The sequence below is a fragment of the Amphiura filiformis genome, chromosome 11 (assembly GCF_039555335.1).
Source record: "Amphiura filiformis chromosome 11, Afil_fr2py, whole genome shotgun sequence".
NCBI lineage: Eukaryota > Metazoa > Echinodermata > Ophiuroidea > Amphilepidida > Amphiuridae > Amphiura > Amphiura filiformis.
Genome location: NC_092638.1, coordinates 6,411,774 through 6,437,330, shown reverse-complemented (window position 1 = coordinate 6,437,330; position 25,557 = coordinate 6,411,774). Strand labels below are relative to the sequence as shown.

At 35.6% G+C, this 25,557-nt stretch overlaps 1 protein-coding gene across 1 annotated transcript in view; it reads left to right on the top strand.

The window, feature by feature from the left end:
* The window catches only part of LOC140163435 (DNA-dependent protein kinase catalytic subunit-like), a 176,348-nt gene extending 160,206 nt beyond the window's left edge, over positions 1 to 16,142 (top strand). The window contains exons 66-77 of the mRNA XM_072186748.1: positions 878 to 1,069; positions 1,847 to 1,915; positions 2,293 to 2,425; positions 3,249 to 3,316; positions 3,895 to 4,115; positions 5,975 to 6,070; positions 7,252 to 7,350; positions 8,558 to 8,629; positions 9,566 to 9,767; positions 10,885 to 11,073; positions 11,740 to 11,879; positions 13,076 to 16,142. Of these exons, the coding sequence (XP_072042849.1) occupies positions 878 to 1,069; positions 1,847 to 1,915; positions 2,293 to 2,425; positions 3,249 to 3,316; positions 3,895 to 4,115; positions 5,975 to 6,070; positions 7,252 to 7,350; positions 8,558 to 8,629; positions 9,566 to 9,767; positions 10,885 to 11,073; positions 11,740 to 11,879; positions 13,076 to 13,280 (1,686 nt within the window). The 3' untranslated portion in view covers positions 13,281 to 16,142. The remainder of the gene's footprint in view (positions 1 to 877; positions 1,070 to 1,846; positions 1,916 to 2,292; positions 2,426 to 3,248; positions 3,317 to 3,894; positions 4,116 to 5,974; positions 6,071 to 7,251; positions 7,351 to 8,557; positions 8,630 to 9,565; positions 9,768 to 10,884; positions 11,074 to 11,739; positions 11,880 to 13,075) is intronic.
* The last annotated feature ends 9,415 nt before the right edge of the window (positions 16,143 to 25,557 follow it).

Genomic DNA, 25,557 nt, shown 5'->3' with positions numbered 1-25,557 from the left:
CTACCGACGGCCTTACATGAACCGACAGCCATGATGAGGCGGGGGCACCGCCTGCCCCCCCCCCCCACTGGTTACGCCACTGCCAGGAATCCAACTAACATAACAGATTCCTGCCAAAATTAGCAATTTTTTGAGAAAAATCTAAAATTTTTATTTTACTTTATTAACTTGAGGAAGGTATACAGACTATAGTGAAAACTTAGCTATATGCTATATAATTGAATTAGCTATACCCTCAAAATGAACTATGAACCGGTCATGGAAATGAACTATGGACCGGTCATGTGCGTCCCTATCAAACTGCGCAATCGCAACATCCACGCACATCCATTCGGTATATAAAACAAATATTGACTGCTTAATTCGGGACATGGTTAAAATTATAGGCCCGGGGTGATCTCAAAACTATTGGGCCTATAATTTTAACCATGTCCCTCATAGCAGTCAATATTTGTATACTACCCTTACATCACGCTACATATGTGCAGCTAGTGTGCATCTTGACAAGCATGTTCCATGATAATGTGGATATTGCAGTCGATCGTGTTTGCCAACAAATATTTTACAATAATATTTTGACATTTTAAAATTTTGGTGTAGTGTTTGGATCATTGTGAAAATTCCGATATATGGTGACCATATTATTCTAAATATAAAAACAGGGACAATCTGTTCCAACTGACCAACAGAGCAGGGAATCAAAGGATGGATCCAAAAGGATACCAGCTGGTCTCTACTATGTTGAGAGCTACTTTTATTTTTACTTTTATTCCTTGAAAAAGAAAAGTGTCTTCGAAACATTAGGTTTTTAACTTTGTTTTTTTTTACTGTTTTTAACATTATTCTAAAGTTGCTCTCATCCATTTTTTAACCACAGGATTGGTGGGACGACGTAATGAAGCCACTGCTAAAGGATAGCAAACGTGACCGCGCCAAAGTTAAGAAAGCTTACCAAGAATTCTATACCAATTTACTAGACTATAGAGCATCACAGAGTACATCACGTGGTGATACAGACAGCCAATCACAAAGCGTGGCATTCGGCAATGTCCGCAGGAGGTTTGCACAAGTGAGTTTGTTTGTTTCTTTGTGTGAGATTGTTTATTACATAACTTTTTGTTTTTTGTTTACATAGGTTGGTCCGTAAGGGCATGTATGAGATTTTTCAGCTGATGAGCTGAATTCGGCTTTTTTGACTGCTCAAATTTACGCATTTTTATTTATTTTCAGCCCAATTTTGGGCTGTTTTTGCCAATTTCACGCTGTTTATCAGCTTTTTTGGTTCTACTTCAGCTTTTTTCAAGTAAAGCCACTCTTATGCCTGAAGGGAAACACACTCGAGTCATGGTCCAGACCTATGCAAAGTGCACCAGCCAGGCTAGACTAGCTGATGAAAAGCATGCTGGTCCTCCATAGTTGGAAGAAAAAATAGCAAGAAATTGATAGAAGCAAAGAAGGCTGTTTGGTAAGCAAATGTCCTCAAAACAGATCCATATAGTAAAATTAGGTACTCACTAGAAATATTTTGATTCCTATCAGGAATCTTGTTCACTCTGGTTTGGTGAGTGGTAGTGTTTCTAGATGTTACCGCAAACTTTGTGACGGATTTTGATGATGTCACATGGGTTGCTTGCCGATTGATGATCTGATCGTAGATCCGATCAAGGCTGTACCCTGGATCTGTTTTGAGAACATTTGCTTACCAGTGATTTATGATCGATCCTGATGAATCTGTTCAGTATTTTAGAACTTTTAGCAGAAGATAGCTATAGTTTGGTTAGTTTGAAAAATATGAATTTATATAAAACAAATCTAACTTTTGAAAATTGATGTGATTATTTTTCAGGATTATCAAAAGAAATTTGATGCTGCGTTTGGTAAGGATGGGGCCAAGATTGTCAATATGGAATATAAGGTAGGGCATTTTGTTTACAATTTTATTTGTTTGTTTATCTGAGAGAATATTTGTGCATGTTTTAGCACACATTAAAACAGTACACTTTAAATACAATATCATAAGAATATGTTGCCCCTGTTGCTTGGAATTCGCTTCCCAACACCATTCGCAATATCCCTTCTCTCGCTCAATTCAAATGTAGTCTTAAAACTCATTTTTTCCAACATGCTTTACCTGAATCTTAAGGTTTTTTATGCTTTTTATGTTTCACTTGTATGGGATGAGTGTATATTGCCTTCAACAGTTTACCCAACACTGCAAATTGCATGTATATATACCATTAATTTTAACATAAAACAATTTGGTCTAACTGATATTTTCCTGGTTCTGAATAGACCTTCCACCAGAATATAACCAAGCTGAATAATGAAATAAAACGCAAAGACAGTCCTGGAAATATCAAGGAATACTGCACTTGGCTGAGTGATTTCCAATCCCAGGGATATGACAGAGAACTAGAAATACCAGGTGAGTGATGAAACTCTATTCAAATAAACCATTGTACTGTGAAAAGTGTCCCTGTGATCATCTAAATTAATGTGAAGCTTAAAATTTGTATAATTACATTAATCAGAGATGTCAACCCTCCCTATTTTTTGAAACATTTTTTGTCCATTACAACCAAATTTGGCAACCTCCCTATTTTTTGGACAAGTTATGTGCCATTGAAGTTCCATGTAATTTTGAAATTCTCCATCTTTTTTGTTTGAATCATCCCTATTTTCTGGATGTTAATGTTGGCATCTCTGACGTTTATACCAACATTCATTTTTAATCATATCACTCATACAATAATTCTAGCTAGACAGTTCATTGATTGATTACCATTTAATATTTTAACCGTTAGCCACCACCGTTTTATTGTATTTACAATCCCAACACTTATGCGGTGCAATACTTTTGGAGTCTCTACACCTTTGTCTGATTCATGTATGTCGTGTACGTGCAGGGAAGAGACTGCTCACAGACTCTCCAATTTGAAGTTGTGGGTAAATTTGGATCAAATGAATTTTGGGACGTGGCAGAAAATAAGTGGTGTCGTGTTGTAATATATATGAAATATTCTCAAAACTTGTTGAATTTATGTATGAGGGATATAAATATAATCACTCAATAAAAGAAATATTGTTCCATTCCATGAACCAGAATGGCAAGTGGAATGGAACAATATATCTGTCATTGAATGATTATATTTATATCACTACAGTCCACCTTTCACCCAGTGATTTCAAACTATCACATTCATAGACAGTTAATATTTGTATAATTTTTGTCCTCTTCTTTTGTACAGGTCAATATGATGGCAAAACCAAGCCTATGCCTGAATACCATGTTAAAATTGCAGGCTTTGACGAATATGTAAGTTTAGAATAATTCAAGTTTATGTAACCCCCTACCCTGGTAAAATACTACCCACAAATGTCACAGTTTGTAATAGATACACCTCAAATAATTGAGCAAAGTGGTTTCAATTTGACTTTGATACAAGACATCCCCTGTGTATTGGGCTATTCCAGATGAAATTCATACACCCCTATGGAAGTAATGACCTTAATATCCCACACAGGGAGTGTGAATTTCAAATGCCCCCCTCCCCTTGTGACAATTGTGAATTTTAAAAAAATCCTGCCCATGTAAATTTATGAGTCCTCCTAATTAGAACCAAAAAATAAATTAAAAAAAAAAAAATCCTGCCCATGTAAATTTATGAGTCCTCCTAATTAGAACCAAAAAATAAATTTTTGCAGCCTAAATCCATCTTAATTACTTAATTGTTTCAAAGCCCTTCCCAAGTTAGAAACCTAATGCGGAAAAAAATATCTTTTACTATATCTAGCGGGAATAACACACAAAAAGCAGGCAATTTTATTAATGTTTGCAGGGCTTTGAGATAAACTTAAATGAAGATGGCCTAATATGTTGTTTTTTCCCCATAGGTCAAAGTGTTGTCATCCATACGTAAACCAAAGATGATCACAATCAGAGGCAACGATGAGAAGGACTACCAATTCTTGGTCAAAGGAGGAGAGGATCTGCGTCTGGACCAACGTGTAGAACAGTTGTTTTGCATCATGAATGATATCTTGCAACAGGATTCAGCTTGTAGTCAACGAGGATTGAGGCTGGTGACATACCAAGTTATTGCTATGACTCCTAGGTATTGCTTCATTTACATTTCATTACGTGTCAGTGTACATGAGTCAAATGACACAACTTTTGATCTGTAACCTCATACATGAATGTTTGTTTTGGTTTTTCTCTTGCTCTCTTCTTTTTTCGTCCTCTTTTTGAAGGGTAATTCTGTGGTTGGAAATACGAAATTGTCAGAACATTTAAAGGAAGTTAAAGGAGTCCCGCTTTCACAGTAAATAGACCTTACGACAAAAATGGGATTAAAAGAAAGAGATTTGTTATATGCCATCAAACAGGAGCCCACTTGTTCTTCATGGTTTAGTAGTTTCTTAGGCACATCTTATTTGGTCCTATAGCGCTATTGGTACCCCAATATGTACCAATATAGTGAAGGACAGAGATTTAAAATACTAAATCGCGTCTGACGTCATCTGTCAATCAAACTTCAAGCAGGGTTTGTTTACAAGTGTCGTGATGATGACTTGCAGAACGCGGCAGTATAAGCGGGCGCCTTATTGTTAATATTGCACCTTCAAACATACAAACCATCTCAAAAGTTAGGTCTTTATAGCAGGAAATTTTCTTTCCCGAAGGCACCATATCAACAATGCCTAGAAAAGTTGCTTTTTGCCTTGTAAAACTGCGTAATTGTTCGCCATTTTCTGCTATTCCTTTTCTCCAATCGGCACCAGATAAATCGGCCTTCCTTTTACACGCTATTAACCAATCAAGGATCGTAGGGAATTTGATTGACAGTGATGTCAGACAGGATTTAGTCTTTTTGATCTCTGTCTTTCATTATAGCTCTTTCTATCGTACACTGAACATTTACATTTAAGTGAAAAACAATAACACTATGCAAATGTTAATTATTATGCTTGATACAATTTACTACATCACCGCCGTGGCCATGCGTATTGTACCCTTGAGTAAGGTCCTTTACCTCAAAAAATAACTCTACTCTACCCAGGTGTATAAACAGGTAATGGCATTCTTCAATGCTGGGAAGGTAACAGACTCATTCATTCATTTTCATTCATTTATGGTTTATTAAAAGACACAGTAGCAGCTAAAAGCTGAATTGATGTGAAATGTACAAAAATTAAAAAAAAAAGAGAAAAGCATGACATATATAAATATCAAAAATATCACTTAAAGTACACAAAATAATCCAAGGGGCGAGACCTCATCCTGCAACCAGGTCCGCAGCTAAAAGTGCGGTCAACTGAACATGGGAAAATGGTGGAAAGGAGGTGGTCTCACCCCAAGGATAAAATTATTCTAATACTGACCAATAAATATGATATTGCATGTGAAGGAATACATTATTCAAAATAGATAACAGTAAAAAGAAGGAGTCGTGTTGGGGCGAGTCATCATGATCCCAGAGGGGTGGGAGAGAAAGAGATGGAAAAAAGCACCAAACCCCTAATGAGGGCATGACCACTCGCTCCAAAGCAACTACACCAATAAAACATATCAAAGCATACAAGAAGATCCAAAGTTTAAATACTATTGCACGTATGGAATATATATAAAAGATGTAACACAGGCATTGTAAACAAAAGCGACACATGGTTAAATTGTTGAAATGCACATCAGGTATGAAAACATCACTAAAAAATGGTTGGCACATACTGCAGTTAAGAGTTCAGCAGTCTGGTTAGGTCAGGTATTGCACTATCATAGTATCTTTTGGTTTTCCAAGTTTGGGTTGTAAGTTTGTGAGCTCCACGCAAGTTTCTGCTCAATCGCCAATCAAAGAAAGATGGGTATTCCATTTCACGGTTTATATACAGGTTTGCATCCTCTTTTTTATTCCTCTCTTAACACAGTACCTAAATATCAACTATACAATTTGTATTTCTTTTGACTGTTTTACAGACTAGGTATGATTGAGTGGGTAAAGAATACAACAACCCTCAAAGATTTCTTGGAAAAGGCGATGACAGAACAGGAACTACATGCTTATAGATCAGTGTGAGTATTATGATAATATTTAGCATTTATTTTGTATAATTATTGAAGTTACTTGTTATAACAAACAGTTAGTGTAGCAGTTCTGCTCTTGCTTTGCATCACATTACTGGGGTCCAGAGTTCAAGCCCTGGCAGGTCCCTGATGACTTTACATGCATTACATGGTTTCCAGGCCATACTCACTCTCACAGGTTTTGTCTAGGTCCTTCCTGCGTCTAAAACTGAGTTTTCTTTGCTGATTATATGGATCTGCCGTGTCTCCCATATTGAATAATCATGGTACACAAAAGGTATTGGGAAATTGGTGCAAATGGTCTGAGTAACTTATAAGCACCAAATCCTCAGTGAATAGCGGTTATTTATTCTTTGTAAATGTGATTATATACCTCATATATAGATTCCTGTCATCTGATTGGTTGAATGTGCAGTCATTGAATTAACTATGCCCTCAAAATGAACTATGGACCGGTCCATGGAAATGAACTATGGACCGGTCACGTGCGTCCCGATCAAACTGCGCAATCGCAACATCCACGTATGCATTCGGTATATAAAACAAAATATTGACTGCTTTATTCGGGACATGGTTAAGATTATAGGTTCGCGGTGATCTTAAAACCATGCTATGACCCTCGGCTGCGCCTCGGGTCATAGCATGGTGTTGAGATCACCTTGGGCCTATAATCTTAACCATGCCCCTCATAGCAGTCAATATTTGTATACTATTAGGCAATTTACACACAGTATATTGTACTCATAATACTAAAATAAAGCATATACACCTGCAGCTTGGTTTGGTTGTTATTAACCTTGCAAAACTGTTTTCCAGTGAAAGCCATGTTATAAACATTTCTTAAAAAAAAGGAGTATTTCTTTTCCATAAAATTTTAGCTTTACTGTCAGATATGTCCCTTTTTAATTTTGAGCCAAACAACTGAGGTAAATCAAATACCACCAAAATGTGTTCTGAACATCGCAAACTAGTAATTTGATTATAATAATTTTAATTAACAAAACTACAGCACTTTGAGTCTTGATTTTTGCAGGGTATGTTAGTTTAATAAAGTAGGGCCTACATACGAATCATATAAAAAACTAAATTAAAAAAATATTGAAGGCGTTCTCCTCTGCAAATGTTACAATATGGCTTTAATATTTCTAACTTTGTTTTGATTCTCACAGTCGTGGGCCAAAGCAGCAACATAACATCTGGGTGGATAAGCATGGAGGTACTCTGTCTAATAAAAACAGTCATGGTCCTCGCTATGGTGGTGTTTATAAGTAAGTATGCATAGATACACACACACCCCCATGTGTAATAGCCTGTTTAGGACTATGGAAACGTGGTAGTCTGAATCCGACTCAATCGACATACCAAGGACTTTTTCCACCATTTTTTTGTGTGTATATTTGTCTGTATGGAATTAAACCTAGCAACTGCGGATGTTATATCTCACATACGATAGAAGATATATTTCGCAAATACATTAGATAATGCATTTGCGGTCATATGCAGACCTCTAGAAACCAAGGATGGTCTCCATTGCAGAGTGTTCACAGCTTAAATGTGAAGTGCAAGTGTGTGTCCATGTTTGCTGGCAAACACCTACTTGTAAGTGCCTTCGAACAAGGACATTGTTAATGGCCTATCTTAACAACAGACTTACCTATTTTAAGATGTTTTTACAGGAAAACTGTTCAAAAGCATGTAAATGATACGAATTTTATTATAGGTGACATTTAATGTTGGCTAAATTACTTCCAAAACTATTGCTCTGCAGGACACATACACGTACATCCTGGGTTTGCCCATTTACTACGGTTATGTACCTAGAGTAAATGAGCTTTTAGTCAAACATGGGCATCCACACACTTTTGGCCTTGTATGCCAGCGCTTACAGAGTGAACCCACACTGCGACTATTGAAATGGTCAAAGTTTAAAATGAAGGAAGACCTCAGTGAGTTTGTAATAAGAAATGTAAAGTAATGTAAAAATTATATAAAAGTGTCACATAAATATGAACCAAAATAACATCTAGATTTAATGATTTTTGTTAAACCCATAGACACTACTGCTTTTCTTACAGTGCCCTTGATTGGTTAATTACATGATATAATCATCTGAATGACCAATCACTCTGATAACCCCCTGGGCACTACTGCCTGCCTTACAGTGCCACCGTTTGGTAAATTACATGATATGCTCATCTGAATGACCAATCAAAATAGAGCTTTTAGATTTCTCTGCAATTTTAAGCTTGATCTCCTTCAGGCCTGTAGATTATTCTTACCATATCTCTGATTAGCTCAATACATGATATGGCCCTTTTTCGTAACCAAACAAAATTGTTCTCAGAGTCAGATAATTTTGACGGCAGTGTCCATGGTGTTAAATGAAATTAATCTGAACAACTTTTGCCAAAGTAGGCCACTGGGAAGTGTATAGCTTGATTAAAGTTTTTGTTTTGTTTGTTTTTCTCAATTTAGTCGTGCCAATTTCACAGAAACTGTGAAGTCATTCCGGCAGTGGGAATCACTAGTTCCATGGGATCTACTTCGGTGAGTGAACTGTAATATTTATGTGCTGGCCTTATTTGTCTGATATTCCCAACAGCTATTCAGTCCTAAATTTAAATCATCTATAGTCCTGTCTTCTGCTTTAACACATCAGTGCCCTTATGGAAGGGTATGTTTCCAGTGTACCAAAAGCTGAATGTCTTCTGCAGGAAGGAAACAGCCTAGTTAGAGGCTTTAAACAAGAGGTGGGGGAAGGCAGTTTGTTACACCCTCTCATAAATCTACCACTGCACTGTTGACTCTAACAATGATGCAAGTGGCTTTTGAATATGGAGTAGAAAATACATGAGAAAAGACTTTCCAAGAACATGCCTTGATTTTATGTTAACAGGTGATAGCTGAAGGGTCATTAGTCCGAAAACCCAAAGAGTCATAATAAATCCTTATCCTAACCTTAGACTTCACCCTAACCTAAGCCCTAATCTTAAGGTTAACAACTATTTTAAACTGTTGCGATTTGGTAGTTCACAGCATCTTGCAAATGATAGTGAGCTTTGGCAAAAATAGGTCCTGTGGTTCTCGAGTTATGTTGTAAAGAGGACTGAAACAACAACAATTTAGCAAAACGTACATAACTCATTAACAACAATAAATCAAGCAAGTTTTCAATGTATATGATTTGTAGAATGAACTTTTGCAAAACATCAAAGTGTTATTTTTCAATCATATATTGATTTAGATAATGAAAATCAATTTTGTTTTGGTTGCTTCAACCAACAATACCTAGTCTACCCTTAAACATAACCCTGATTCCAATCTTAACTCTGCACCCTATCTCTAACTCTAGCCCCTAATACTAACCTTAACTTTCATCCTAACCTAAAATGCCCCAAACCTTAACTTTAACCCTTTTTGGACTAATGATCCTTTGGATAAACAGGCTGTTCTTGATAATAGCTTTTCATTATTATATTTCAGACGTGCATTCCTTCAGATGAGTGCTTCTCCAGAGGCATTCCACACTCTACGTACACATTTTGCGAGATCTCACGCCACCGTCTGCATCTGTCAATATCTACTGGGCATAGGAGATAGACATCTTAGTAATTTCTTAGTCAGCTTAGAGACAGGAGGCATGGTTGGCATTGATTTTGGACATGCATTTGGATCAGCAACACAGGTATAAATAAATTAAAGCCACGGCATCTCCTTGATATGGAAAAACTGAAAAATTCACAGAATTTGGGGTTTTACTCACAGAAATTTGAAAATGCCACTAATAGTGAAAAAATGTAAAATGTCTAATTTATGTGTTGATTTGCAAAATAAAACAAAGGAAAGTGATTATTTGGCAGTAATCAACCATTGATGATGCTCAATTTTAATGGGATGTAGAGGGGCGACTGCAGTAAAAAGGTACATGTAAGACAAAGTACACGTTTAAAACATGCTTGTTTTCACTTTTCAGTGCTTTATAGTGGAAAACGGAAAATCACAGAAATCGCCCAATTTGTAACACAGATTTTAAATTTTGTAACACAGAGAAATCGTGGCTTTAAAATAGATGGTATTCATGTTTTGATCAATCATGAAGGGGAAGCCATTGTAGGCATTATTTTGTTAACAAAGTAGCCTATGGCAGTATGAAGTTGCTGAACACTTTATTGGATTATGCAACAGGCAAAATGACTTGTCACACTTAATACTATGTTGAATTACAGAGACTTGGTCGCAAGGTATTTCATTCATTTCTTTTTCATTTGTTTTACAATATGTATAGAGAAAGGGTCTCTGTTTGAACTTCAAACCTCTTACTCCCAATTATTTTTAATAGGGGCCTATCTACAGTGCTAAGATTAACTTCGCTATAATTATTGCAAGAAGTGATCATATCACATACAAATGTCCAGTTACTTGAGTGTAGTTATTTATTTCACATGTAAGCATTCTTTTCATTTTGAATATTTCAAACATACCAACATATTTTTATTATATATGGATATAAGGAAAACCACTGCGCATGCATGCATTCCACGTGATGACATTGCGCAATCACCCTAAGTCATTTATGGGCACCAAGTCGCTGGCCGGGCAAGCGACTCCCCCGTGGCATGAGGTCGGTGATCATGTGCGTGGCACCCGAGGGGTCCCAGGGTCAATTCCCGGGGGTGCCAAGTGAAATCTTTCTTCATCTTCTCTCCTTTTTTGTTCCTTCTCTGTTAGGGTTAAGAGCAGAGTTACAGAGAACCTGAACTTTATACAATTTTACATTACATTTCCTCTTCCATTGCCTTTAGTTTCTACCAGTACCAGAGCTGATGCCATTCCGTCTCACCAGGCAGATAGTCAATCTGATGTTACCCTTCAAGAAAGAAGGCTTACTACAGAATACAATGGTGCATACATTGAGAGCCTTGAGACAAAACCATGAACTACTCATCAACACCATGGATGTGTTTGTAAAGGAGCCATCTTTGGACTGGAAGGTAATACTTGTTGGTTGATAGTTTTGACACCAGTGGCATGGGAGGGGGGGCTCAGAAATCATGAACCATCAGTACATTAAAAGGCCGCGGTACATAAGTGTACTCGGAGCTGTGTGTACCAACAGTGTGATGTTATTCTTCCCTTTAACTTGTTTAATTCCAAAATTAACCAAATTTTGACACATCTAAGCATTAATATTGTACATTTTTGCATGCTCTGGGTGCACTTCTTCTGGCACGGCACTGAGCTGTGTGTGTGTGGGGGGGGGGGTAGTGGGTGATCACTGATATTACATAGAACACCCGTCTGTGATATTGTCGGTACATTCACAAGTTTGTGCCACCCTTGTTCCAAAATCCTGGCTATGCCACTGTTTGAATCTGAGACAATACCATGAATTATTGATCAACAGTGTGGATATGTTTGTAAAGTAGCCATCACTAGACTGAAAGGAAATTATACTCAAACCTCAATGAAGCTTTATCACATTGTACTTTGCACTCCTAAAAGGCTAATGGCACTGTACATATCATTTCACTAAGGGAAGAAAAGGATTATTTTGAATTTAGTCCATATTTGTTTTTGGAATTGAAATGTGGTCTATTTTGCAATCAATTGGCATAGTGTATCTCACTAAAATCATTTATCTGTTTTTATATTCATAGAAAAATGCCCAGAAGCAAGCTGACGTGGGTCAAGGTCAAGCTGATCCAGATGATGTGGCCGACTCGTCATGGTTTCCAAAGGAGAAAGTCAAATATGCAAGATTGAAATTAGAGGGCGCTAATCCAACATACATCACACGGTAAGAACGTGTCTTCTTTGTGACCAAGTGCTAGTTGTACTGTATTACATTTTAGAAGCTTACAAATCTATGACATTTAGCAGCATTCAAAATATCTGCTAGCCATTGGTTGGGCTGGTAAATTTCCTGACTAGCAGACCCGGCTGGCCAGTAACTTTTATTTATTCCTAAAAGTTCATTTACAAGTGCTGTTGCGAGTGGGAAGCTTTTCTGTTTCAATCATGCTTTATCACACATGGGTGGTAAAAGAGATCGCAATTTCGCACTCATATTGCGATCACTCTTAGCTGAAGCCAAGGTTGTTCAAAACTACATATTTTCTAGTTTGCTATGCTACTCGTAATAAAATATAAAAAATCCGGGGAATTCCTGTGGCTTAAAAACTTCATTATCTGTTCCAGCTTCGATGTCACCTCTGTCACTTACATAGAGCTATTAGAGTGATTTGATGAGACAGGTGCCCTGTTCAATTCTAAGCAAATCATTTAGTAAGAGGTATGTCAACATGTTTATTTGCTCTATTACATTTCGTCGCTCCCAAGACATAGTGGTGTATCAGCCATTTTTGACAAAATGAGATAAGATCAGTTTCATAATCTATGTATAAAGCTCTATATTCTGACAAACTTTCAAGACATGGATGTCATTAAATAATAAAGTATTATCACTAGTAGTAGTGGCGTATCAGTGACATACGCCACTATGTTGCAAATATGTGACATACACCACTATTTTGGTATGTCGTGGCTGTATGGCCAATATGGATATGAATTCAACTATTATTTGACATACTGGCGTATCACGTGGCGTGGGTCAATTTTGAATGGAGAATAATTTTCAAAAATTTGACATACTGGCGATAAGTTACATGACTAATTACAATTAATTGGTGAATGACAACAATGTATTTTATATATTAAATGTAACTTAAATATTTATATTTTCATATCCATTTAAGAAAAGGGGACATTTTAATCGAGGCAATGTATGACAAACGGTTAAAAGTTGCAAAAACTTCAGATGCAATTATCTAAAAATCTCCTGTGACAGTGAATGGAATTTGTCCAGCGTGATATCACGAGGAGTCACTGTAGCTGAAACATAATATAACAAGTTTGGAAAGGTAACTTTTCACCCAGGCTTTTAAAGTTACAGCCACTAATAAACACTAATTGACATTTTATCTTTCATTTCAGCTTTGAATTGAAGTTGGGTCATAGCACTAACAAAGCTTTCAAAGCATTCCAAGAAGTCGTCAAGGGTGATGTCCGTAAGAGTGTGCGCGCCTCTAAACCTGACACAGGACTGAGTGTTGAGCAACAGGTGGACTGTCTCATAGAACAGGCAACTGATCCTAACATATTAGGAAGAGTTTACTTAGGATGGGAGGCTTGGATGTAATTATGTAACCAGCCTTTAAAATGCTACACAGGAGTATAAGGAGTTGCATGGAACTCTAATATAATAGGAAGAGTGTACTTATGGGAGGCTTGGATTTAATGATATATCATTCCATAAAATTTGATTTATTTTTTATAGCACAGACAACTGATTCAAATATATAGAAAACAATTCACTTAGCTTTCTTTAGGATGGGACGGAAGCCAATATGAATGTATATATTATCCTTTCAAATTTGACAGGTTTGTTTAGTAGACTTTGTTATATGCAAGCAACTAACTGATCCTGATATAGTAGAAAAAAGTTTACTCAGATGAGAAAGATGGATAAAAATAAAATGATACAAGAAGTGGGCTTTGATATACCAAGATTTTAAATAGTTCTCTCAACATAATGTATAACTTACTTTGATATGTTATTCCACATCCATGGGATTTCATCAAAAAGTGAGGTAGAGCGGTAAAACCTTGTCATGTGACTCAGAAAGTGGTCTTTTTATAATAGAAAAATCACTAGCAGCTGGGTCAAATATATTGGTATGGTACAGATGTATGTAGGATAGGAGGACTAGAATTGTATTAGACCTTTAAACCTATGCATGTATAAAAAAATATATCAATAAGTAGATTAAAGGTGGTTGGTCAGATTATGTCGTATTCTGTTTTCAAATTGAAATTGATGCCTACCATTAAAACAACCTGTTTCCAAATTTTGGGTCATATTGCTCCAATGGTTTTGATATGAGAAGCAAAACCGTGTATAATATTGCCCCACAGGATAGTACATACTTTTAATGATGGTTACCACTTTTTTCACATTTTTGATCACACCATCTAAACGAAAGATATCTCAGATGCTAAATTTTACTGGGGTAATGAGAAAATTATTAGCTTTCTTCTGATGGAGGATGAGGCTGTTGATCTGGTCATTTACCTTTAAACCAGGCAACATACCCAGCCGTATAAGGAAGAGTTCATGTAGAAAAGAGATTATACCCAAAGAGTACCGACTTAAAATTACCCTGAGTGTAATCATGTGGTAAAGTCACCATTTTGGTTTGTCACTTGTGGAGGGCAAATAGTGACCTCCAGCATTTTTCGGCAAGAGCCCAAAATCGAACAATAATTTGCATTTTAAAACTTGAACTTTACAAAGGGTTGCGCAGTCTGTACTCAGCATGCATGTTTGGCACAACATATTACATGCTGAAAACAAACAACAAAGCACTTTGAATTTAAGTTTGCCAGGCGCAGAGCGAAAATATCCCATGGTCCATTTGTTGCCCTCCATGCGCGACATATCAGAACCGGTACTCTTTGGTTCGCTTCATTGGGATGTAGAGATAATTCAGCTAATTAAGTTGTATTATTAGGACATTAATTATGTTTTTGACAAGTCAAGATTTTAATATCTGTGTAATAGATCTGGGAAATTCTACTTTCAAATATATTAACCATTTTTGTAACAGTTATATTATAATAGGCCTATTATAGTGTTTATATATTTAAGATTAATGTAAACATCTCAATTCTTAAAGTGCCATGGACAAAATTAGTCCAAATAAGAAAACAAAACTGTTTTATAGTACGTTTATATATCTTATCCAAATTATTTGGTAAAATGTTTGTAGCATTACAGAGCTGTATAATGTTGATAAAATAATATATGTGATGTGATCAAGCAAAATGAATGATGGTCAACCATAATCTATTTCTTTACAATGATTGTTTAATGTCAATAGCAGTTGGCGAAGTGGCTTAAACTGGCTTTCGGAATCCTTGAATCATCTGATAATGCATGCATTAACATACCCGGTATATTATCTGAGCTCACTCCTGAGACCCCTCTGTGGATCCAGTTGTGTTAATTTACATATTGTAACATAAAGTGCTATATTGTAACAAAAAACGGGGGTCTATTTCACTAAACTTTTAACCCTTGGTAGGCCTAACTCAAGTAACCATTCGTTCATTTATGGATACCCAATACTAGACACAACTTTATGAAGGGTCCCTGTAGTAAATCCTATTACTTACAAAGGGTACCATTCGCAAATGAGTGAAATCAAAGTTTCGACTCGTCGTAAGTTATGAACAATTTCGAGACTTTCGGATCTACGTAAAAGTTTAGTGAAATGGACTCCAGACCAAAGTCTTACTTATGACTTACTTAGTGTTCCAAGAGTGCTTATTGCATACAGGGAATAAGGACTTTGCCTGATTGTGCACCATATATTTCTCTATGGATCAAATCCCAAATATGTTGCATGTTGCTTGTTTGCATCACATATTTAATTGTACCTATTCTGCAGGCGATCAGTGACCAATGTAGTATGATCATTAAAACTTTTATGTTCCAGCTCCAGTGACACCTCGTCAATTTCCCTTGACCTTTTCTTTGGGGGGGGCAGGTACCCAAGTTTGGTTTTGGTAGGGGTGTGCTGCTGAGAATTTGAAAGTGGACTCATCAATATACCAATTTTTCAAGAAATTTGGACCCATCGATATACCAAAAGTCAAAAGATTTGGCTAAATTTAACCCAAATTGTCTTAGTTTTTAAAAATTGACCCCAAAATTTTGGCCAGATTGAGGCAAAATTGGGTTATTTTTCCATATACCAAAATTGACTTGAGTACCCCTGGGCTTTGAAGCATTTTAATAGGTTCTAGCATTTACTTTCAATATAACACTGCTGTGTAGTGCTGGGTGTTATCAACAAATGAATGCCACTCTGGTGATCATATCCTAAGTAGGACAATGTGCATGAGGTGTCTCTGGAGCTGGATTAGTTAATAGCATTTTGTGAGAGGGATGTCAAATCATATATTGAATTAATAAAGAATTAATAAAATAACATCGTAATTTGCATCAAAGTGATTGATCTCTTATTGTCACTTATTCATCAAATGTACCAACAATCAACGAAAACGATAGTTGGCATGCATGCGCAAAACAATTCCAATGCATGTCATACCAATAGTATGAAGGTGATACAGGTATGTCATGAACTCTGCCCTGTATCCCACCCTTCCCCACTCTCCATCTTTCAACACTAATGGGTTGTTCCGACATAACTCGGCAAACACAAAACATTTTCGTTACATTTTCAAATGGACATATTAAGGTGGTCAAAAAAACTGTTTCTTGGGGACATAGGGAATTAATGACGCTCTATACCCATACAAAAGTAATTTGACAATTTTACAATCTTTTAATTTTTTAATTTTTTCTTGATTTTGAGAATTTACCTTTAAAATATCCAAACTTTTAGTCAAAATTGAAAAAAGTCATATTTTGATCCTTTTTGACCTATATTTTCAAAATGAAGAAAAAATTCAAATAAACACAAATATGCATCCTTGGATGAATGAATGGATGATGAATGAATGATTTGAAAAACTTAAAAAAGTTTTTCAATCTGATTTTTGTGGCGGCGTTTATGTAATATTTATACATATCCCAACATTACTTGCACTCAATTGGCATCAGCTAAACTAACAAAAACTTTGTTTGTACGACAAGGGCTCTTTTTCCCCAGCTATTAACAGAAAACAGATAACATTAAAATTGGACCGAAATCGTGTATTGTGGCTTTAATGACTGAGGAAAGTTATTTAATAACTGTTGCAGCATTTTTACTTTGGAAGGATGTATCAGTATAAATGACATTTTGCTCAACTTTATACAAAGCACTGTGTTCTCAGTAGAGTGCTTAATGCATGTTTGTATTGATAGATATGCCTGCTGATATCAGATAATGTTGATTTTGATGGTATGGTTGACACGCTAATTTCACAAGGACTATTCGTGCAGAACGTGAAGAAATGACACGCTATACACAATATTCAGATTTGATGAAAACATTACTGGTCAGGTTAATAATTAGCTTAAAGTGACGAATGGACCAGTTTTGATCGCTTATTGCTTACTGCATGGCTGGCTCAAGGTATCACTAGGGAAAACAACGCAATCGATTTTGTCAATTTGGACGGGAGGCGTCAGTACATTAAAGCAAGCATGAAAGATTTATGGCAAATTCATTTTAATTTATAACATAACCTTTTACCACCAGAAAGATTTTGCATATGAATTAAAATAAAGCAGTAAATTGAAAGGAAATAGCTGAGCCAACTCTTACAGCTTTCGGCATTTCGGTTTGTTATTTAGGGGGCTATCATTTTCTTCGGAAAGGGAGGTCCCAAATTTAAAAACAAAAAATTGCGCCCCCCCCCCCATTTCGGCCATTTTATGACCCCCACCGATACACCTTACCCCCTAATCAGGCTAAAATTATATTGAAATCAAGTCTTTTTTAATACAATAAACACACTCTCTGTGGTCATCTAAACCAATAGCATCAGCATATAGCTACTTCATCAATAACAATGTCAGCAGTAAATATAGCTACTTCATCAATACCAATATCAGCAGTAGGTAGTTACATCGTCTATGCCAATATTGGTAATAGATCTTAATGCCATTATCAGCAATAAATAGCTACTTACCTAAACCAATATCACCAGAAGTTAGTTTAATTTAATACCAATATTAGCAGCAGACAGTTACTTCGTCTATACCAATATCAGCAGTTAGTTAGTTACTTCATCAATACCAATATCAGCAGTAGATAGTTACTTTATCAATATCGATATCAGCAGTAGACAGCTACTTCATCAACACCAATATCAGCAGTAGACAGCTACTTTATCCATTGACACCAATAGCAACCGTAGATATCTGCTTCATCAATATCAGTAGTAGATGGCTGCTTCATCAACAAATAGCTGAAGTAGATACTTACTTCATCTATACCAATATTTACTTCATCTAAACCAATATCAGTAGCAGACAGTTACTTCATGAACACCAATATCAGCAGTAGATAGCTTCATCAACATCAATATCAGCAGTAGACAGTTACTACATCAACACTAATATCAGCAGTAGATAGCTGCTTCATCAATACTAGTATCAGCAGTAGATAGTTACTTCATCAATATCGATATCAGCAGTAGACGGCTACTTCATCAGCACCAATATCAGCAGTAGACAGCTACTTCATCAACAAATAGCTGCAGTAGATAGCTGTTTCATCAATACCAATATCAGCAATAGATAGTTACTTCGTCAATATCGATATCAGCAGTAGATAGCTGCTTCATCAATACTAATATCAGCAGTAGAAGAGCTACTTCATCAACACCAATATCAGCAGTAGACAGCTACTTCATCAACACCAATATCAGCAGTAGATAACTACTTCATGGACACCAATATCAGAAGTAGGTAGTTTCTTCGTCAATATCGATATCAGCAGTAGATAGCTACTTCATCAACACCAATATCAGCAGTAGACAGCTACTTTATCCATTGACACCAATAGCAACCGTAGATATCTGCTTCATCAATACCAATATCAGTAGTAGATGGCTGCTTCATCAACGCCAATATCAGCAGTAGATATCTTCTTCATCAACAACAATGTTAGCAGAAGATGACTGATTCATCAACACCAATATCAGCCGTATTATAGCTGCTTCATCAACACCAATATCAGCAGTAGATGGCTGCTTCGTCAACGCCAATATCAGCAGTAGATGGCTGCTTCATCTAAACCATATCGTTAGCCCTGTCCACTTGTTCACACAATCTTTTTGGAAGACTACATTTCGTTATGAACACGGCAGAGTGCCGAATACGCAAAATTGCTGTTCTGAGTAAACGGCATTTGAAAATATTGGTACCATTCCATTGGTCCTTCTAAAAATTTAGAACATTCGTGAGCACTCATTTGAAATGTATATTATAGAAGTGAATGTACACAAATTATTGACAATACTTGCATGTTCTGAAATAATCAATATATCACTCAAAACGCGTTTTAACAGCTATTCGGCTTTATGCTGTATTAATGTCTCTATCATATCACTGCGCAGAGAGAGGTCGAATACGCATTCAACTACGTGTAAACCATAGCACGCATTCTTGATTTGGGGCTTTTTTTGTAGAAATTACTGGTTGTCCTAAGGCTATGTAGACTTAACTTGCTATATAATTTATAAATAGTCATCCCTGTAATATTTAGCAAAAACTCGAGGATTTTAAAGCAAAAATAACAATATTAGCCTATATTTTGCGTATGATTTTCCGGGATTTTCCAATTTCACAGGTGCGCACTCACATTATTAAACCACAGCAATTTTTATGTGGGGAATGTTTGTACCTATTTTTGGTATCACTGAATAGCGAATACCTACAGCTATACGTTGTAATCAAATAAATTAGTATAGGACATGTATTATAGAAAATTCTGGGTTTCCCGCTATACAATACTATAGATCAACATGATTTGTACAGTTAAGTATACGATTCGTCTCTCTGCCGAATTCATTTATCGCACTTAGGCGCGATTCGTCCAAATCAAAATTTCAATAACTGCGTCGGTGAGTAAGATTTACGATTAATTTTTAGTGGAAATAAAAGATAACCTGAAACATAATCATAAGAATACAAAAACTCAATTTGCTCAAAATTCTCGATTCGTCACTCTGCCGAATTCATAACGATTGATATCGTTTTATATAGACCGTCACTCAACTCTACCTCTTAACAAGATTCCCCATCCTTTATATTAAAAAAAAGTATTGATGGCGAAACCATTGAAAGTTGAAACCTTATAATACTTGTCATGTTAAATGAAATCTTCAGTCAGTTTCTTTGTTTGTCATCTTTTAGGCGAGTCAGAGCCTTTAGGGCACATTTGTCCAGTTTTGGTCAATGTGCTTTTATTAGTTTATTTACATTTGTGTGTATCATTTAAAAATAATGCAGTTTATTTCCGGGTCAGGGACACCACTGGTCGCATGTATATTTCCATATGTATTGCAGTTATGGCAAATAATGGGCCTTAAGGAAGGGGTATGAACGTTTGGACAGTATTTATTGTGGGACATTAGAGCACATCAGACATATCGAATTGCATTCTGAATACAAAGAATGTCCTTCTGATATCAAATAATTTATATTTTTGAAATTCGCAATGTAATACACATTTTATGGCAAATCATTAAAATTGATATTTTTGATATTTAACAGTACTTGAAGTAAACTTTATAAATCTGATGATTTATACTTAAAGTGTATGTAGGTGGGATGAAAAGCCGACGAACAATTGAATATTTTGACCTTTCGTATTGAAGATATGGATTTTGTTTCCCAAAACACCAAAAATAAAACTATGTCTTTTGGGAGAAAAAATCCATATCTTCAATATAAAATGTCAAAATTTTCAATTGATCGTCGGCTTTTCCTCCCAGCTACATACACTTTAAGAATATATCATTAGATTTATAAAAATTTATTTCGAGGACTGTTATATATCAAAATTTGAAAATATCAAATTTTAATAATTTGTCATAAAATTTGTATTATATCGTGAATTTCAAAAATGAAAATTATTTGATATCAGAAAGACATTCTTCGTATTCAGAATGCAATTCGATACGTCTGAGGTGCTCTAATGTCCCACAAAAAATACTGTCGAAACGCTGAAAACGCTCATTCCAGATCCCTTAAGCAAAAGTGTTCGCTATTTCCCCTCCCAGGAAAAATCATGCTCACGGGTAAAAAGAAAACCCATTACAATAAACCTTGGGCTCTCACGTACTGAACCCATACGGTACCTTTCCCGGTGAGTGTATTTGTCTCAATATTGAGCACAAATACCGCTAGCGCAAGCACCGCTCCAGCTCGCCTTAAAGCTTTGTATTGTTATTTGACTAGAAATTATTTTCTTACGTTTAGCTTCTTCTATTGCAGTTTATTTCCAATGGCATAGATTTCTTTTTGACATTGGGGGAATATGGTTGGAAAAAAATTCTTGTAGTATAGTGAATCCAGCACCTTTTGGCGACAGAATAAGTTTATGGTACAAATGCGCGCAAAAAAATGTGCCATTTTGAAGTTAAGCTATTAGAATTAGTATGGTGTAAAAGTGGAATAATTTGCACTTCCCGGCTAAAATAGCCAAATATGAGGTTAATTTGATCAGAAACCCACATTGGGGATCTAGGCATATGTTTATTTCTGTTAGTATCTAGTTTGTTTTTACAGTAGGCCCTACGCACATCTTGACATTTTGCGCTTAATGATTTTCTTGCATTATTATGATGCCGCAATATTTGTGTAAGTGTAAAGTACCTATTATTGTTGCGTGCGTGAAGTAATGAGCATTCAGACAAATCGTGTCATTTATTTATTTGTTTATATAAGAATGAAATATGACACCTATTCTTATAGTACTTGTTCCTAATGTAGGTAGCGAGAGTATCATTAACCGAACATTAATGTCAAATTAATTATATTTAATGATGAAAACGACTGTTTCTTTCCTTTCCACTTACAATTCAGTTGTTTTTTATCAAATATCACCGTCTGCATGAGAAATGCGTCACGAGTATTAACCACTAGGCAAAGTATGGGGTAACTCCGGTCAGCGGGGTAACTTTGGTCGGTCAAATATATTTTTTTAAATGGTCATATTTCCGTACAGCAATATTGTTTTAGTCATATTTGGTCTCAATTTGTTAAGAAATATATTTGGAAGAATTAATAGTCGCTCATGTCCAATTTCCTTGAAATTTACGAAAATTTCGGAAAAATGAGCATTTTATTTCATTTTTTTCAGAAAAAATAAAAATCGATATTTGTGAGCAAGGATGTGTGCTTGATTAATTTTGCAAGGGGTCAAATGTCACAAAAAACAAAAACTTGCCCATATACAGCGAAGATCAATTTTTTTGATTTTTTTTCTTCATGGAATGTAATACTCTGACCAAAGTTGCCCCAAATGCGGGGTAACTTTGGTAAGGCTATTTTCAACCCCTAGGGCACCCTTTCAAAATTATTTTAAAATCTTTTTCAACTTCAAGGTGTAGAAGGGAACCCTAATGTCATAAAAAAAGAGATAATTGTAAATATAATTGGTTTTGTTTGGAAGCAGTGGTTTAAAAACTTTGAAAAGTGTCCAAAGTTACCCCATTTTACGGTAATTAGTGTTTACGTGTATGCTACCAACTTCTTAGATATCTCCATAATACAAATATCAAATGTCTAAATGAAAACGACTGTTTATTTCCTTTTCACCTACGTGGCGTGGTCAGAAAATGCATAACGAAAAGCGTCATTAATCAAACATTAGGCGTATTAAATACGTATTAATGAATAAAACGACTGTTTCTTTTATGCCTATAATATAAAATCATGGTCTAAATGACGAGCATACACCGTAGACCAAGTGTTCGCATGTATACAATCCACGTCCACAATACAAATATCAGCAGAAGGCAGCCACGTTATTTAATAATCTCTTTTAGTCAACAACAATATAAGCAGAAAGGCTAAACTAAACATGACATAGCTACCTATCAGCTCAATGGTATACTATGCTAGAAGTAGACAATTATTTCTTTCATACTAATATCAATTAAGACATCCTCGCTGTTGAATCAATATAGCCGAACCCGAAGATATTATGCTTTATCAACTCCAAGAGATAGTTATTTGATCTAAACCAATACCAGCAGTAGATCGTTACTTCATCTATACCAATATCAGCAGTAGATAGTTACTTCATCTATACCAGTATCAACAGTAGATATAGCTACTTCACCTATACCAATATGTGCAGCAGTTAGTTACTTCATCAATACCAATATAGCAGTAGTTAGTTACTTCATCTATGCCAATATCAGCATTAGATAGTTACTTCATCATATCAGCAGTGGATAGCAATTTCATCAATACCAGCAGTGGATAGTAATTTCATCAATACCAATATCAGCAGTGGATAGTAATTTCATCAATACCAATATCAGCAGTGGATAGTAATTTCATCAATACCAATATCAGCAGTGGATAGTTGTTTCATCTATACCAATATCAACAGTAGATAGTTATTTCATCTAAACCAATATCAGCAGTAGATAGTAACTTCCAATATCAGCAATAGAAAGTTACTTCATCTACACAAATGTCACCATTAATTATATAGTTACTTCCAACCATGGAATTTTTTTCTTGAGATGCAAAAGTACACCTCGCTTTTCAAGTTGGGGTTCAATTCTTTCTAATGAGGTGTATTTGTAGTGCAGGTTTGAAACACGAATATCCCTGAAATGCTATCAAAAATAATGTAACAGTAATGTAGTACGTCTTAGTCTAGACATTATGCAAACAATATGCATAAATTCTAAATCGACACACCACATCGTCAAATTTAAAGGATCACTTCGTGCTCATCCTTAATCCCCCAACTCGTAAATTAAATGGCCGAACCAACTGAGCATGCTGAAATAGGCTTTTTTGTAGACATTTATCCAACTATACCCTATAGAAAGAGGATTCTGAAATCACGAAATTATACCCCTTATAAGTAAATATAAATTATTCAATCAGGTTCGATATTCTTGAAACAATTATAAAACAACTGTGAAAAGTACTAATAGTGAGGATATCCCAGGGCAAAACCTCAAAATCATGATTGTATCGGCGAAATTTGACGCATTTTTGGACATAAAAGATCACTTCTACTGCGAAATTATGTGTATAAGCTACTTCAATGAAGAAGTTAGATAAATTAGTACTGACAAAATACGATATTACTGATTTGATCTACAGAAATAATTAATTCTTAGTTTAGGTTTTACATATACTGTGTTTGACTTGGCAGGTGAAAAGCTGTATCGCAATTTGCACCTCATTTTTAAAGTGGTGTACAACAATGTACAATAAGCATAGTTTGAGGTGCAAGGTGTGATGCAATAGGGCGTTGTTTCAGATCTGGTTACTTCATATAATACCAATATCAGCAGAAGATAGTTTCTTCATTAAAACCAAAATCAGCAGTTAGTAGTTACTTCATCTGTACCAATATCAGCAGTAGATAGCTACTTCATCAATACTAATATCAGCAGAAGATAGTATCTTCATTTAAACCAAAATCAGCAGTTGGTAGTTACTTCATCTGTACCAATATCAGCAGTAGGGCGTTACTTCATCAATACCAATATCAGCAGTAGGTAATTACTTCATTGAAACCAATATCAGCAGTAGATAGTTACTTCATCTATACATATCAGCAGTAGATAGCTACTTCATCTATACCAATATCAGCAGTAGATAGTTATTTCATCTATACCAATATCAGCAGTTGAGAATTACTTCATATACCAATATCAACAATAGATAGTCACTTTATCTATACCAATATCAGCAGTAGATAGTTACTTCATCTATACCAATATCAGCAGTAGATAGTAACTTCATCTAAACCAATATCAGCAGTAGGTGATTCTTCATTTAAATCAGCAGTAGATACGGTATATAACCTGCAGTCAAGACCTTTATTGAAATTATTTGTTCGTAATTAATTCATATAAGTTATGAATATCGTTGAATGTTTAAATTGCATCAGTATAAACATAGTTTGTGATAGTTGCCTGTGCTTATAACACAGTGCCCACACGTGCAGAACAATGTGGTCATGTTTGTCCGTTTCCAGTCAATTATATCGCGGTTGCCAACGTTAAATAATTATTATTTGTCTATTTCGAACACACAAAAGAGTCATTGCTTTAAGAGCATGAAGCATTCAAGCGTTATCTTTTGGGTGACTTCATATATTATTATTATATATACAAAGAATGGTCGTAATCACTAGTAAATTACACGGCTTCTTGTGGATTTCTTTTTTATTGTTAGTTATTCGTTATAGTCTGTACAGCAAGCTATAGACGTCTCGATCATCTTCAAATTTCTTTGTTGTTAAGGCTCCTAATATTAAAAGTAAACTGCCGAACATTATTACAAAAAATGGATATACACGCACAACGTATGATATACATTTTTAAATGTAAACAAAAGTAATCCGGGATGACACAAAGACAATAGTCATGATTTTGCCATTTTCACCCAAAAGACACCATGATTTGTTAAATTTGTCATCTGTAAAACCCCATTCCTCTGCATGCCAATTTTAACTGAAAGAATACCGCCACCGTTTGCTATTATCTCTAAAAATATACATTGCCCCCCTATTCCTTTGGACCTGTCACCAAAAGACCCTATTGTTTTGACCTTAGATTGTTTTGACGCTGAATGAAGGAACTCTATATAGACAGAAAGCATGTATTTGAGACAATTGTACACCACTTTCCAATACAAAAATAGCTTTAACCTGAAATATTTTACAAAATGGTAGGGCGGGCAAAATGAGGTG